Source organism: Temnothorax americanus, unplaced genomic scaffold (assembly GCF_048541705.1).
Source record: "Temnothorax americanus isolate GAGA-0224 unplaced genomic scaffold, ASM4854170v1 Scaffold18, whole genome shotgun sequence".
Lineage (NCBI taxonomy): Eukaryota > Metazoa > Arthropoda > Insecta > Hymenoptera > Formicidae > Temnothorax > Temnothorax americanus.
The window spans coordinates 3,799,572-3,814,554 of NW_027509318.1; the positions used below are offsets into that span (position 1 = coordinate 3,799,572).

Here is a 14,983-nt window from a genome sequence, read left to right on the forward strand (position 1 = left end):
ATCGCGAAAGACTGAAGAGACTTGGTGCGGATTCTAATAGTAGCTCCGGATCGGAAAGGTAAAGTCGAAGGTACTTACCAACCTCCTCATCGTCGTTATCATCCCTCCTGCTCCGGCTCCGAATGATCTGACTGCCCAACTGATTGCAGATCCAGCTGAAAAGGTACCCATAAATATAGTTTCCTATCTCTCGCATAACATTTTAATACATATAAATCCGAACTTTCAAAAATATTCATATTTTGCCAATAGAAAGTACGCGTATGGTGTATACATCTCTTTACATATCGCACAAAAATGGTTTATATAACTTCGTAGCAACATTTATCTACTCACCGCTTTCTGATACGGTGCAACCCCTTCCGTATACAATTCCCGCGATGCACTTTTGCAGTTTATTCACTAAAAACACGCGGATACGAATCGATCGGAGAAATCAGATTCACTCCCGACGTTTATTCGCAGTTTGCGCGCGCGATGCGCCTTTAACGAGCGAACGATGTACGAACCGCGAGCACCGTCCGTCGAGAAAGCCAATGCGGAACGATCGAAGGATCGCCCGAGTTATGTAAACGCGACGTACTACGTATTACTCCGCACGCGATCCGAATACAACCGCGCGATGCGCGACCACTTTTCCACCTGTTTCGATGCGTATTTACACGGGCGCGGCGGGGCGATAGGATCTCGACGGCAAAAAAAAGCTCAAGCGACGCGACACCGGCGATATTTGCGCGTGACGTCACGAGTGAGGAATGCGAGGAACTCGGAAGCGCGGGCAACGAGCGCAACCCTCGACAACGTTCAACTTACCGCGAGGCACTCTTCGATAAATGCGTTATTTCGAAACATACCCTGCCATACGCGTATCATACTGAAGCGAGATTTGCTGCGAGCGGGAAGTGGGAAGCTGGACACCTGACACCATTTCCTGATTTCCTACGCGCGCGCGTCCTGTCACCTGTGTCAGCGACGTGCGATTCGAAATTTTCTAACGACGAAGACGCCCGAGCGATCGCGAAGCCGCGCGAGCGAGGCAGCGGCGCGGCGCCAAGCCGCCGTACGCCGAATATAATCGACCGCGATCGGAATTGATCGAAGTCGTGGTCGTGACGTCACGAATGAGGAATGCGAGGAACTCGGAAGCTAGGTGAGCAACCCTCGGCACCGTTCAACGTGGTTCGACTTAACCGCGAGACATAGGGAGCTTTCCAGCAAGCGACACAAGTCGACACAAGTATTGTTTCATCTTTGTTACTTATCGCCAAAGAATAAGAAAGATAGAACGATGCTCGTGTCGCTTGCTGGAAGCTGGGAAGCTCCCATAACGCGGCGTTCGCGATCGCAGGCCGTGTCCTCGAAACCGAAAGGCAACGCGCGGTCGCGGTCCTCTTCGATAAATGCGTTATTTCGAAACATACCCTAGCACATACCGCATGCGTATCGTACGGAAGCGAGATTTGCTGCGAGCGGCAAGCGGGAAGGCGACACCATTACCTATACGCGCGCGCGACCTGCTGTGCCTGTGACTATGACTAGTGTGACTTGTGTGTGTGCGCGATTCTTAATAAATTCTCTAGCGAAGTAACAACGGGGGGGGGGGGGAGACGTCGGTGAGTCGGTGACGCCCGAGTGACCGCGAAGCCGCGCGAGCGAGACAGCGGCGCAGCGCCGAGCCGCCGTACGCCGAATGTAATCGACCGCGATCGGGGTTGATCGGAGTTGTGACGTCACGCGGCGAAACGGTTCGTCAAGTCGTAGGAGTTTCGAACGGCGCGGCGGGCGGCGGCGGTACGTATCGTATTATATTACCGGCATCGATTGCCGGCGTAGATTCGCGATTTGAGAAGTAAAGTAACGCTTTCGCCGTTACTGTCCCGATCCCTGGCATCGTTAGTGGACTCGAAATACAGTAAAAATCTACGATACCCATTACGCATGCTAGACTATACAGATCGAGTTGCAGTACGGTCGGTACATTTCGGAGCGTACTTGAGCGGGAGCTCGTGACGTCACGTATCACGGAGAATCGGAGAAACAGCTCGTCGCGCGACGGCTGAGTGGTGTTTCGTCGCCAATTTAAGCGCGTGTAAGCACGCACGGGAGTGTCGAATCGATTTCGGGCGTCGAGTTAATTAGGTATGTACGCGCGAGTATAAGTGCTTTCTCCGACTCGAATCGCGATCGGAGCTCGGAGCAGGGAGACGACGCGACGGCCTCCTCCCGAGGAACCGCCGGGCGCCCCGTTTCGTGTCTCGTCGCGGTCTGAAATACGATTATATGTTCAATCGCGTCGGATTATAAAAGAAGAGTGACTCGATGAATAATTAATAAGCAGATGCTTGCGTCTCGTATGTCAGTGCGTACATCTCGGGAATGCGTCGCTGATTATCGAACGGAAATTGGCTTGGTCGAAGCAGCCGGCGACAGGAACGACGCCGCCGCGCGGATATACTGGATACTGCTATGGGTGAGTTGTTACAGTTATTACTTGGACGATTAAATTGTTATCTCTGATGAGTTTATATATTATTATTGTAATAATATGCAGCGATTGATTGCCCCGAGGAAGTGGTGAAGATACGGGCAAATTGACAGATATTGTTGCTTTTCTGTGTGATTTCCAGCACGAGAAAATCTGAGAGTCACGGTAAAAATTCGACAGAATTGAAAATCTATACGCGAAAATTGACGACTCCTTTTTCACGGTATAATTTTCTTGTCGAATTAACAGACGTTGCTGCTTTTCTATGTAATTTTCACGAGAAGATCTGGAAGTCATGATAAATTCGACAGAATAAATTCACGTGAAAATTGGCCACTCTCCTTTTTTACGGGTATAGTTTTTGTGTCTTGGCGAATTAACAGACGTTGTTGTTTTTCGGTGTAATTTCTATAGGAAGACGCGAAAGTCATGATAAATTCGACAGAATTAAAAATCTGCGCGAAAATTATCGACGACTCATCTTTTTGCGGGGGGTGCAGCTTTTGTATCTTGATTGCGCTCGGGATAAAGTGTCACCTGCATATATACGTGGAAATTCACTAAGAAATTCACTGTCGCTAAGAAATTCACTTCCGCGTGTTAATCTGCCGCGAGTACAAAGCGCCAGGTCATAATGCTCTCATAGGGCTATAGCTAAGGTTTTAAGTACGAGAAATACGAGGGAATAGGAACGATATTATACGGGTGCCCTTTCCCTCAAGACCTAAGAATTCCTCGTCCGAAAGCGCTGCTCTGTTTTACGTGTGTATACTGGGTGTCTTCAATCGAAAGCATAATCTTTTTCTCATAACAGATGTTATTTGATAAAAGAGCTCGTGATTTATATGCACGCGTTTCGACAAGTTTCGAGTAATGCTCACGTAGTATTATATTTTTTACTGTGTATGGTGTAATTAAAGTTACTATACCATTAATTCTGTAGTATTATGCTACAAGAGAGAATACGGTCTAACTCATGTACCGTAAAATATCGAACAAGGCCCTCGTTACCTTAGTGTTCTAGAGAGGCTTCGCGAAACTAGAAGAGATAAATCAGAATTGAAGTAAAGTTATTTTATTTGTAAAAAAAATTTTTAGTTTTTTATTCCTTTTAAATCCATGCTGTTATTTTAAATCGTTTTATAATTTATTATTGCATAATCTCCTAATATATATCTAATATAGTATTTGTATGTGCGTAAGTTTAGGATTTTAAATCTTTTGCATTCCCTATAACCACATACGGTCTATTACCTGTATATTATCCTTATGCATAATTCTTGTTCTCTATTGAGGAAAGACGTGATTATATATAACCCATGACACCCTATATGTACGTGAGAACGGGGAGACGTTCGCGCAACGAGGAAACTGTTCTTTTACTAATTAAAGCCCCATTCTTTGATCTTAAAAGCGCGAGTTGGCAAATGGAAGAAACTGTCGATTTTCCGGGCCAACGCTCGACTGCACAGATCTCGAGTTCACTGCTTCTTCGTCGAGTCGTTCTCCTTTTATCCGTTTGTGACGTCTTGGCCGACGTCTTGTGTCTTAGGAAAAATACCCTCTTCCATTACGGAAAAATTGCGCGAAATTCCCTTGGATTATCCAATACTTTTCTTAATTCTCTAAATAGTTTTATTTGTTATCCGATGGTCGTTAGTAAATGATTGATATAAAAAGTATCGCGAAGGGTACTCCGTTTATATGAGATACTTCGAAAAATATATTTAGGAAATGAAATAAAAGAGTTTTTATTGCGGAAATAAATTTAAAATTTAATTTATTTTTTAACACCAGAATATTAAGTACAGAAATGTTTTATAATTTATATTAAAATTGTAATGAAATTTATTTCTCACCATAGTGTTATTTTTTCATGAATTTTTAGTTCTTTTAAGCTTAAAATATTTGTACAAGCATTTTTGCGACTTTTCCGTTGCGCCGCGCCGAATATTTCATCAATTGTATTCCACTACGTATAAGAGAACGAGCAGAGATCTCGATTAATAACAAAGGTAAGTAACATTCTATAGTACAATTTTCGCGAAATCCCCTCATTTCGGTGCGCTATTCGTTCAATGGTAATTATGTAACTTCTCGCGCTGCTATTACTTACCGCGATGTCTTGTTTCTCTTTACTGATGTAGATTGTTATTATCGCGTGCCATAATCTTAGCCAAATCTCTTGAAATTATTGTCGTAAAACAAATACTGCTCGGTGGCGAACTGCGGCAGTAAACGTAAGCACGCGGCAATAAATTTAAATTCCAATTTCGCCGAATACAGTCCGCAGCGTAGTAGGTACTCTCGAGGACTTTCCCCCTTCCGAGCATACTCATCTGTGCCCAAGTAAAATACTTACTGTTTCATGTGTGACCCAACAATTTCCTTCATCCTTATCGTTAAGATGCTGGAAATCCTTCAGTAAGTTATAATAATAGAAACGTAAATTGTGCCTCATCAACGATTACTTGCTTAATATAGAATGAGTTATTAATTCGCTCATTCAACATGCATTTATATTTTTATGAGAAAAATAAAATATTTACGTCGGTTAAGATTTAGAAAAAAAAGATTGAATCATAATATTTTATATATATTATGTCATGTTACATATTATATGCTATACAAATTCTGTCATTAAATAAGCATGCTTTTCTCATTTAAGGGAAAATTAATATACTATTAATGCCATTTTAAATTAAATTCTAAATTGAAACTATTACGTATACTTTATTCACCCAGAATTAATAATTTATCTAAACTGTATATTTTATTAAAGAATCACGAACGCAGAATTGACGGGATATGACGTAGAAGTACAGCTTAAATAATTATCTTTCTAAATACTTAAATATTTATTTTATAATATCGATAAATAATCGTATATTTAGTATTTGGCCCAAATTTGTATCTCAAGTTATATACAAAAATTTTGTTAACAATTTCTTTGAGGATATATTAAATTTCGCTGCGATTTATCACGCGAGAATTCATCTTCCTCGGAATAAAAGTTGAGTGCGAATACTACTAAGACGAATAGACAATGTACGCGATTGTGAGGAGGATAAAAGAATATTGCTATATATAATCGGTGCTTTAAATCGACTTTTAAAAGAAATCAATGGCGGTAATAAAGTGAGGCGAGTTACGAGATCACGATGCCCGACAAGTTCTGACAAGCGCAATTGCACCTTTCGAGCAGCGCTCGTTTAGGCTGAGCGCAATTTTACGGAGCTGTTCCTTTCTTTTGTTCCACGAGCTTGCGTAACGATCAAAGTTCTCGCCGATCGCGCTTTTCTTGATGCGAGCTTTCGGCGTGAGAGTCGCGATTTGGCCTTTTTGATATCGCCCGCTGTTACCGAGTATTAGAAGTAATAACGACTCATTAAGCTTCGATGTGCGAGGGAATGGTGTCGGGTAGAACGGTAGAAGTTCGTTACTGGAAGAGTCTGTAAAACAATGCTGCATTTGCCCTAAAGAGTTAACGAGAAAATTCTGGGGTACACATGAACTGCGCAAATTTTCGTCGATTGCAATATTATAGTCGATTGCATTAAGAAAACTTTTCGTATCTAATTTAACGTTTTCCTCATTTAATTTTAGAAACTATTATACGATTTATTTGAAAACTTTGCAAAATTAATTTGATATTGCGTTTTTAAAAACAATTTACGGCTGTTTACGGAGATGCGAGTCTTGAATACGTCTGTAAAGTAAACGTTTCTTATAGCATCTTTTGCTGTTTTCTTTTTATAACAAATACAAATAAATTTCACGATGCACACAAACTTTCCGCGTAAAGACAGTGAAAACGAGTTCCTTCTTCGAATGCAGGACTTATCACGCGTTTCTAGATTAGACATAGCCGCAGATCATGGATACAAATCACGTGAGGATGCTTTCTGACGCGGAACTAATAGAGGTACAACAAGGTGGGCAAACAGTAGCGAAGGTTCTCCTGATTGCAACGAATTAGAGTGTCCCCTATAGCGATTCGGGCTGTACGAGCAGGCGGACAACGATGCGGTCTAGATGAACCTGGGCGGACCTACGAGTGTGGTGGTCACCTTGTTTTGTTTAGGCTATAGAGAGTGTAACGGGTATCAGTCGAATGAAAACGGTTAATTGCTCGGTTTCTATAACACGCAGCTCCATTCAATTCTAGCATAGCGAGCGCGTCCTCGCAGTCGTAGAACTTAACACTAACACTCGAATGTTACCGAAAGTTCGTGTTACCGCGCATATCGGGCAACTTTCAACAATACTATATTATATTCAAGTGCTATCAGCTAGAGTGTATTAACGTGAAAGCACAAGCACACTCTCGTAGATGAAGATAGTTGGTGGAGAGAGACAAGAGCACATATGTAAGTCAAGGTTGTACTCAACTCAATGACGTTCCAATTAAATAACATTACATCTCGTCAGTGTCGTTATAGCGTTATCTGGCTGTATCACGTACATGAAACGTTTACACGCACTCGTACACACGCCCCGACATTTCCAAGAGCAATTTCGCATGTTTAATCTAAAACTGAGCTGGAACCCAAAGACGGAAATAACTGCACAAGGTTATTTATTATAATTACATTTGCACGCATCACGCTCGTTACTTTTTTTTATATTTGGAACGAAAAAAGTAATGTCTAAACGTAAACGGTTGACGGTTTAGTGGTATAAAAATACAAAACTCTGGCGCTATTACTTGCGTTTGTCGAGGCGATAAGTTCGCACCAATGCAATGGTGCGTTTCACCTTTTGTAAAAATAAAAAAGCAAGAATAAGTAAAAATAGCATACATACATATATACGGTCACTGAGCATAACGACTAAATTTTGTTAACGTAGATTTTTACTCGTACGACATTTCGGGAAATCGTATATTTATACAAAAATTAATGACTTTTTCATGCGAATAACACGAGAATTTATTGCTTGTAAATATTATATGATTGTACAACATGAGGTGCGTTGAAATTGATTGCGTAGTAATTGAATCTTGGTTATATCAAAATTTTTGACATTGTAATAAAATCCGATTGACAATACAATTCGTGTTAAATGTGAAAAAATCAAAACTAAATACATTTCATAAATCCATTATATATCTATCTTAATCGTTGTTATACACTATATCTTATAAACCAATACGTACGTTTTAACAGACGCACATGTTATTATAATCCAATATTTAATAGTGATTATATATATGTATAATTCTGTTATTATTTAACTATTATTCGGTCGCGTGACATAGCATCTCAATCGATCTTTTAAAAAGTTGGATAAATTTTTCTTATCCCGTCGGTATTAAGTTTAAATAATTGCTTCTTTCCCGCAGTTAACGTAAAGTCCTATTTATCTTTTTAGCTGCCATTGTAAGTGGTTTGCGAGTATACGAAAACAGCGGTATCCTCTTGAATTACTGGCGCGTGGAAGAAAACGGAAATTCCATTATTCTGCCGGAAGCGTTTAGCCGCGCAACAGAAGATAAATGAAATCAAAATATTGGGACAAGTTTGACAAAGAGCGTAGAAGTCTTATTTTACGATATTACGTTACACGGATATCTTGCATGCGAATGTATATGTGCGTAATTATAGTAGGCACACACATATGGCAGCTTAAGAAACTAGTCTTTACAAAAAAGGACAAAAGGGATGAAATCGGAGAAAAGGGAAAACACTAATTTAACTGAACATTAATTCTATTTACGTTTAATAGTATACAATTATTTATTTTTATTATTTACACATTTGATATATCTAAAAATTTTATTAATATCTTTGTATAAAAGAAAATTATATATAAAAAACTTTTCTGTTATATATATATTCTGGAATTTACATTTTTGTCTTCTTGTCTTTCAATTTTGATTTTATTTATATTATGTTGCATATTGTTAAATAATTATATATTAATTTAATAAGTACTATATTATTTGACATAAAATTTTATTAACAATAACTATATATAAATCGTATAGTTACATGGATGTAATAATTTCTATATATTTTTTTATTTAATAGCAATATAAATAACTAGAAACAGTTAATTATATTATTGGTTACATTTTTGTATTGCACGCGTTATCTATTTTTAATTAATACAGTGTTAATTAATAACGACTGGTAGACATTAACGAGTAGTCGAACATGTTTGATGAATAGTGCAATACGTTATTTCCAATGCATATGCTATCATTCCGCTGCGGTTTATTAGTAACAATAATTATTAATACCAAAATTTATAACGTGTACATATAATTGGTATTATTTTGAGTTGCAACAATGCGAAACTATCACTTAGCTTTGATAGAGAACGTTTGCAGATAATTAAGTAAATATCACAATCAATACGTATTGATATCGATTGTGAATGGTACATTGCGTATTTCTTTTGATGTAAAATTTCTAAGTAAAAGTTTTCTGTTATTAGTAATTTTAGAAATCTTTGTTAATTTTTACGTTAAATATTCTTTACATTGAAAAGCGATAATGAAATGGGATACGCATACCGCGAGTACCAAAAGTTCCGGGACAACTTGTTATCTCAGAAAGTATTTAATTGGGTTATTGGAAATGTACTCACAACTGAAACATTTTCATAAATGTGTGAAAATGTTTCAGATAAAAGTTGGAGGCTTCAATGGGGGCCAATAGACGATCTTATTACATTTTAAGTCCGGAGTCCGTGTTAAGTCCAGCAGAGCCCAAGTTAAATTTTTTAAAAAGAAATCCCTATTTTTTATTGTATAATTTTTTTCTATTAATTAATTTAAACAATTTTTGTCTGAAACATTTTTTTTTGTGGTACAGGACTTTTTGACATAATTTGATTCTCAAGAATATGCCGTTGCAATAGTGTCCTAAAAAGCTTGAAGGAGATGTAATTAAAATTATTTAAAAAAGTTGGGATACTATAAAGTTGAGGCACTGTATAATAAAAATAGTTTTGCGGTAATATAATAAAACATATAGTTTTTAATAAAAAAAACTTTTAGATTTTCGTGTGTTGTCTTAACATTGGATCTTTTATTTTTTTTTATTGCTTTAAAATTTTTAAATATACTTCTTCACGCTTTCAAGGCAAAGTTCTTATGAGGTATCTATAATATATCGCACGCCGGTATAGTTCCGCGCGGCAGCATAATAAAGGGTGTATGATTTCAAAGATGGAACAAAAATAAATGGAGATACGGTATATCTCGCGAGAGGGGGCGCGCCGTGGAAAGCCGTTGTAAAGTGATACCGGTCGGTTTAACCCTCTCACTGTCTTCCTCTGCCTGCTTTCTTGCGATCTACCCGCGAAGAGGATCGCATTCGTTATGACGGTGAAGCTATTTGAAACTCGATAGGAAGGAAGGTTTAATATTTTGACAAGGGTCTTCCGGATCTAGACGGATACTTCCGGAGCGCTATGCAATTCGTATAATCGATCGCGACACTGTTTTCTAAAATACCGCTCGCCTACCTGATATCATGCACCTGCGAACGCGCTTTTGTTGTGCACATGAAACGTGAACGTGGTGCGTAAAACAAGAATTTCTCTCCTGTTTTACTCGAAATCATCAACAGTGCTTGGTTGTTTGTTTACCGTTCGATTCTAACATATTCAGATTCTATATTCGTAGATTAGCTACAATTGTTCCTTGACTAAATAAAGCACTGTTAAAACTTATTGTTAAATTGACAAACGTCTATTAAAATTTACGTATGATTAAAATTTAGAAGTTTAATCCGCATTAAGCGATTTTTGCACAATATTGCTGCTTTCATCACAATAGCAAGACTATTTATCATTATTTTTTTCATATTGCATCATGCAATTGATATGTAGGCATTAATACGAAATACATTAATTAAAAGCTGTGATTTTTATAAAATATAGAGTTAAGAATGTGATACTAGCAATATTTTCCTCTATGCCGCTTCTCGCGATTTGAATTTATTGGTCGTTTATAAAGCTTTAAAATCATCACCCAACGCTAATTTTCCCAAGTATATGTACTTAGACAATATATATATATATACATATGTATACAAGCGCGCCGCGGTCAGAGTTCCGAGGGCTTGCGGGCATAGATCGATAACACTTTCCGGCGGAAACTGAGCTTAAGCGACCCAGCTAACAAGAGGAAATGAGTTACCATGGGCGAATACCTTTAGATCGGGAAAAGGGTTTCTCTCTTCGCGTTCGAGAAAGGTTCGAGAAGCGCGGTCGCAGAAACGACGGGGATTGTCTCTCCGCGGACAGACGCGGAGGTTAAAGGAGATCGAAGTAGTCAAGGTGTCGGTTCACACATTACGCCATAATCCCGGTATACGGTATACAACAATACCGACTTGGGACGGCCGATGCGGCGAGACCGCACCACACCGCACCGGGCTCCCAACAGCTGGACAGTTCATGAACCTGAAACCAGCCCTATGATTTTGCTTCGCGGTCGCTAACTTTCGGCATTTGCACGTAAATAATAATAGTGCATGCGAGGAAGACCTAGATCGCCTCTAATAGCAATACTTAAGTAATTCATCTTTCTTTCATATGGATTATTTGAATGACTTTCAAAAAATTAAATTTTTATAATTGCTTCAATAAAAAAAGATTATAACAGATTGATATAACATTTTTATCTCTTTCTTCAAAAGTATCTTTAATATACGAGTATTATCTTTGTTGTCTTAATACATAGTTAATGCTGGTTTTAGTTTTTTTTTTTAAGAAATGGAAAAATTTGAATTCTTTGAAGATTTGAAACTTGACTTCTTTTTTAAAGAAAATATTTGATTGTAAGCTATTATTATTTGTTTATTTTTTATTTTTGCTATTAAATATATATATGTTAATAATTATAGAAATTTCGAAATATAGGTAATAAGATATTTGCTTGAAATTAATTGAAAAAAGAATATTGGTTTTTTTAAACTTTTTAGAGCAAATATATATTTTTGTCGAATAATTTTTAAACTAATCTGTTATGATCATTTTATTAATTAATCATAAATTCATCAAGAAATCTAGATTTTTCTGGTTTAATCTCGTATGCCATGTGTTGCTTATTACTGTTCATTCGACCATTCACTAACTCTCCACGTCGTGCACAATTTATCAAGACTTGGTGCAGCCATAGTGAGCATATTCCCCTTTCTTTCTTAACGATTGTTGCCGACCCAGTGACCATCACCCTCGTAGTTTTTCCCTATAGTTATTCTTCCATGCTCATATTTTTTTCTTACTCAAAAAGAATACGTTTTCGTAGAACTGCGACAAATTGTTAGTTCTCGCAGGAATGACTATACAGCGATGTTTGTGCATTTTGCTTGCTTTAGCGATGAGAATCACTCGTATGTATTTTTCACAAAAACAAAAGCGTCTTTATATACCGCAGATAACTTCGCAAGACAAATACAACAACTTTTGCAATTTAGATTTCTAAAGTATGATAAGATTAGTGCAATAAGTTATGCAAGCATGCAATGCAACAAATGACAGCTTTTCTTTTTAATAATGATGAGATATTCAAAACATAATTCACCGGCTTGACTTATACGGCATTTCCATTTGTCATCGATTATCTGCTTAAATGGTTTTAATACTTTTCTTTACGATGGAAATATATTTATCTGGAGTCGACATATAATATATGAGGATGTTTAATCTTGTTGATATTATTTATCGTTTTTTATAGCGATTTTTTTATATATATAAATTCTGGATTATAACCAATTTACTTCTTACGCGATCGATAGCGTGTTGATTCAGTTGACTAAACCGACCCATAATTGGCTCCGACATTTATTTCTTATAAATGTTCGCTCTCAATAATGGTCGCAAGACCAATATCATATATTCACAAAGCGAGTGGAGTAAAATGGCAAATATTGTTTGATGGTAGAAAACAATACAAAATGCTGCTTGTTTACATAAAACAGTTTTCAATAAATATTCGCGGAATTTGCACATGGATATGCATAACGTAAACATTAATTGTATTACCGGCAACTACAACGCAAATCTATTTACGGTAGAAAAAAAAACAGTGAGTTAGTGTATTTTGCATATTAACCTAACAAATATAAAATGCGCCTATGCGCGCTACCCTTCGTTTGTAAGTAATTTCCATCAATTCTGGATCAGTATATGTACCTCACAATCTCGTTGAGATTGCACGCATCTTATGGTTTTTATTATATTCGTAGTTAGTGGGATATCTTGTATGAATTAAGAGATGTTCATATGATAGTAATATATAGTATATACATATATATTTTTTTCAGTTTTTATTTTATTATAATAATTGACCTCGATGGATTTTATATTGCAAATTTTAAGAGGGTTTAACAAATCGTCTTAATAATCATGCAGACTGAGTAAGTTATGTGAGACTAAATTTGGTTAATCATGATTATTAAACGACTTATTAAAACATATTAAAATTTTCGATAAATTCGAGATCAAGAATTATTAGATAAAAGCTGAGAAATGTATAGATATGAGAATCTCAGTATATGTATACATTATGCATATATTTTCATATCTAACAATGTAAAATTTTTAGTATTAATTTGCTCGAGAATTGGTCTCGGAGAGTAAATTATCGAGAATTATTCTTTCTACGGACAAAATTCACAAGAATAAGTATCTTTCAGTTGACCATCATTCACTTTCGTGAGACAAGGACGAACGCATCGTTGTGGAGAGGGGACTAATCGCGGTCACAAATAAAGTTTCTTGTGTCCCGAGGGATATCGAACGGAAATTTCAAATAATTACTCAATGCGAAGGATACCTCGGGCTTCCGTCGGGATAATCGCTAAGCCCACCCTTTTACCTCCTAAGCCTTGGCATAATCCATCAGGAACCGGTGAAGCTCCGCGAGGAAGGGGTTGAAAGAAGATGAAGGCGCGTCCCGGAAAGGGAACGAGAATAACGGACGGAATTGTAGATAGACTTTCGGTGGCAGGCGAGATGGAAGTAGAGTCGAGAGGATATTGAAAGACGCGGGAGAAGAGAAAGAGCCGAGTACGTGGATGCGTTTAGCCCGGTCACAGTCTTCTTCCCTCGTTCCAATTGAGCTTCAATAATTCGTGAGTCCGCGAATGGCAGGACGGCATGTGGGGAAAGGAAAGGAAAGGAAATCAGTGAGAGAGAAAGAAAAGGCTCTTCTGCGAACACGGGATACGCGGGGGAGTTGAAAAGTTTACACGCTCCGACGGTGATGTATGGAGATTGCGCGTGCGTGACTCGCTTAGCTCTACGCTCTGTCATTCGGCCGTTCTTCCTCGCGGCGCCCGCGCCGCGACGGCACGCTGATAACCACCCTCTATTGTCGAGATACCGGAACAGGCACCGATACCTCTTTCACACACGTGTGCACGCATGCAGCGGCCGTCAAAGCTGATAACTGCCAACTTGGATTTTAATCACTCGGCACCCTATACGAGATTAATTCAGTTTTATTTAGAATCCGTCTTACGTAGTTCGTAAACTCAACTTATATCCTTTACATAACACTCTGTTTTTATTTATAAAATATTTTTCTTTTTTTCTTTTACATTCTTTTTACTTTTGTTAAATAAATTATTGAATGGGATATATATGTCATTAATAATAATCTAATAATGCTTATTAGATTGTATATATTAGAATTAAATATTCTAATATGATATAAATTTTGACACAAGATTAACAAAACACAAGACTAAACCTGAGAAATTCTAGTGAAATATCTAATTAAAAAAAAGGACGAAGATTAGAAGTGTGAATTAAAATCGTGAATTATCGCTAACTTATGGAAAGTGATGATTTGGGTCGAGAAAAGTTGAACGGGAGGCTTGTGTGACCTAGACAGGCACGTTCCGAAACTAATTTTGGCTAACTCGAGATTTCACTGTCGCAAGATTTATAGAACGATTCGCGAGAAGATTGAGTTTTAGGTACTCATAAATTATTGAGCTTCGCCGGAAATGCGAACGTCGTGTGCATTCAGGATTCTAATTATCACTTTACATGTACCTATCAGCTAGCTGTCGGATACACTTTATACCTTGATTGAAATTAGTTCATTTGAGAAGCATGGCACACATAGCGCTTGTGTCCGTATAAAGCACATAAAAAAGTGACAGTGAAGAATTTGCGTCAATTTATAATAAAAAGTGTCCGAAATAAGAGATTTTATTTAAACTTTTTTATAAGATATTTCTTACTAGTAAAAATCGTATTTGATTTGGTTGTCACAAATGCGATTACATGTGAAAACGTAAACTCAGAATTGGAAATTAATAAAATAGAAAAAAAAAACAAAATTATTGACTTTTTACGAAATACACTGTGCGATAATCTTTTTTACACAGTTATTGATTTACCAATAATCTATGCTTTTTATTAGCGAGAAATATTAAAGTGCAATAATTTTCTTTTATTATAGTGGAACAATCTTTTTGCAATGATTTATTCGATAACAGAGATTATATGAAGCTCGTCATATTTTCT

General features: G+C 37.4%; 2 protein-coding genes across 4 annotated transcripts in view; one reads left to right on the forward strand and one right to left on the reverse strand.

Annotated features, from left to right (window-relative positions):
- Positions 1-14,983, reverse strand: part of Timp (Tissue inhibitor of metalloproteases) — a 130,741-nt gene that overhangs the window by 108,995 nt on the left and 6,763 nt on the right. The gene's annotated exons all lie outside the window — the stretch shown is intronic.
- Positions 1,576-14,983, forward strand: part of LOC143896303 (uncharacterized) — a 317,491-nt gene continuing 304,083 nt past the window's right edge. For all 3 annotated transcript variants that reach the window (XR_013256607.1, XM_077404066.1, XM_077404068.1), the window contains exon 1: positions 1,576-2,470. Coding sequence is in view for 2 of the 3 variants with exons in the window: in XM_077404066.1 (XP_077260192.1) it covers positions 2,339-2,470 (132 nt within the window). In the remaining variant the exon portion in view is untranslated. The remainder of the gene's footprint in view (positions 2,471-14,983) is intronic.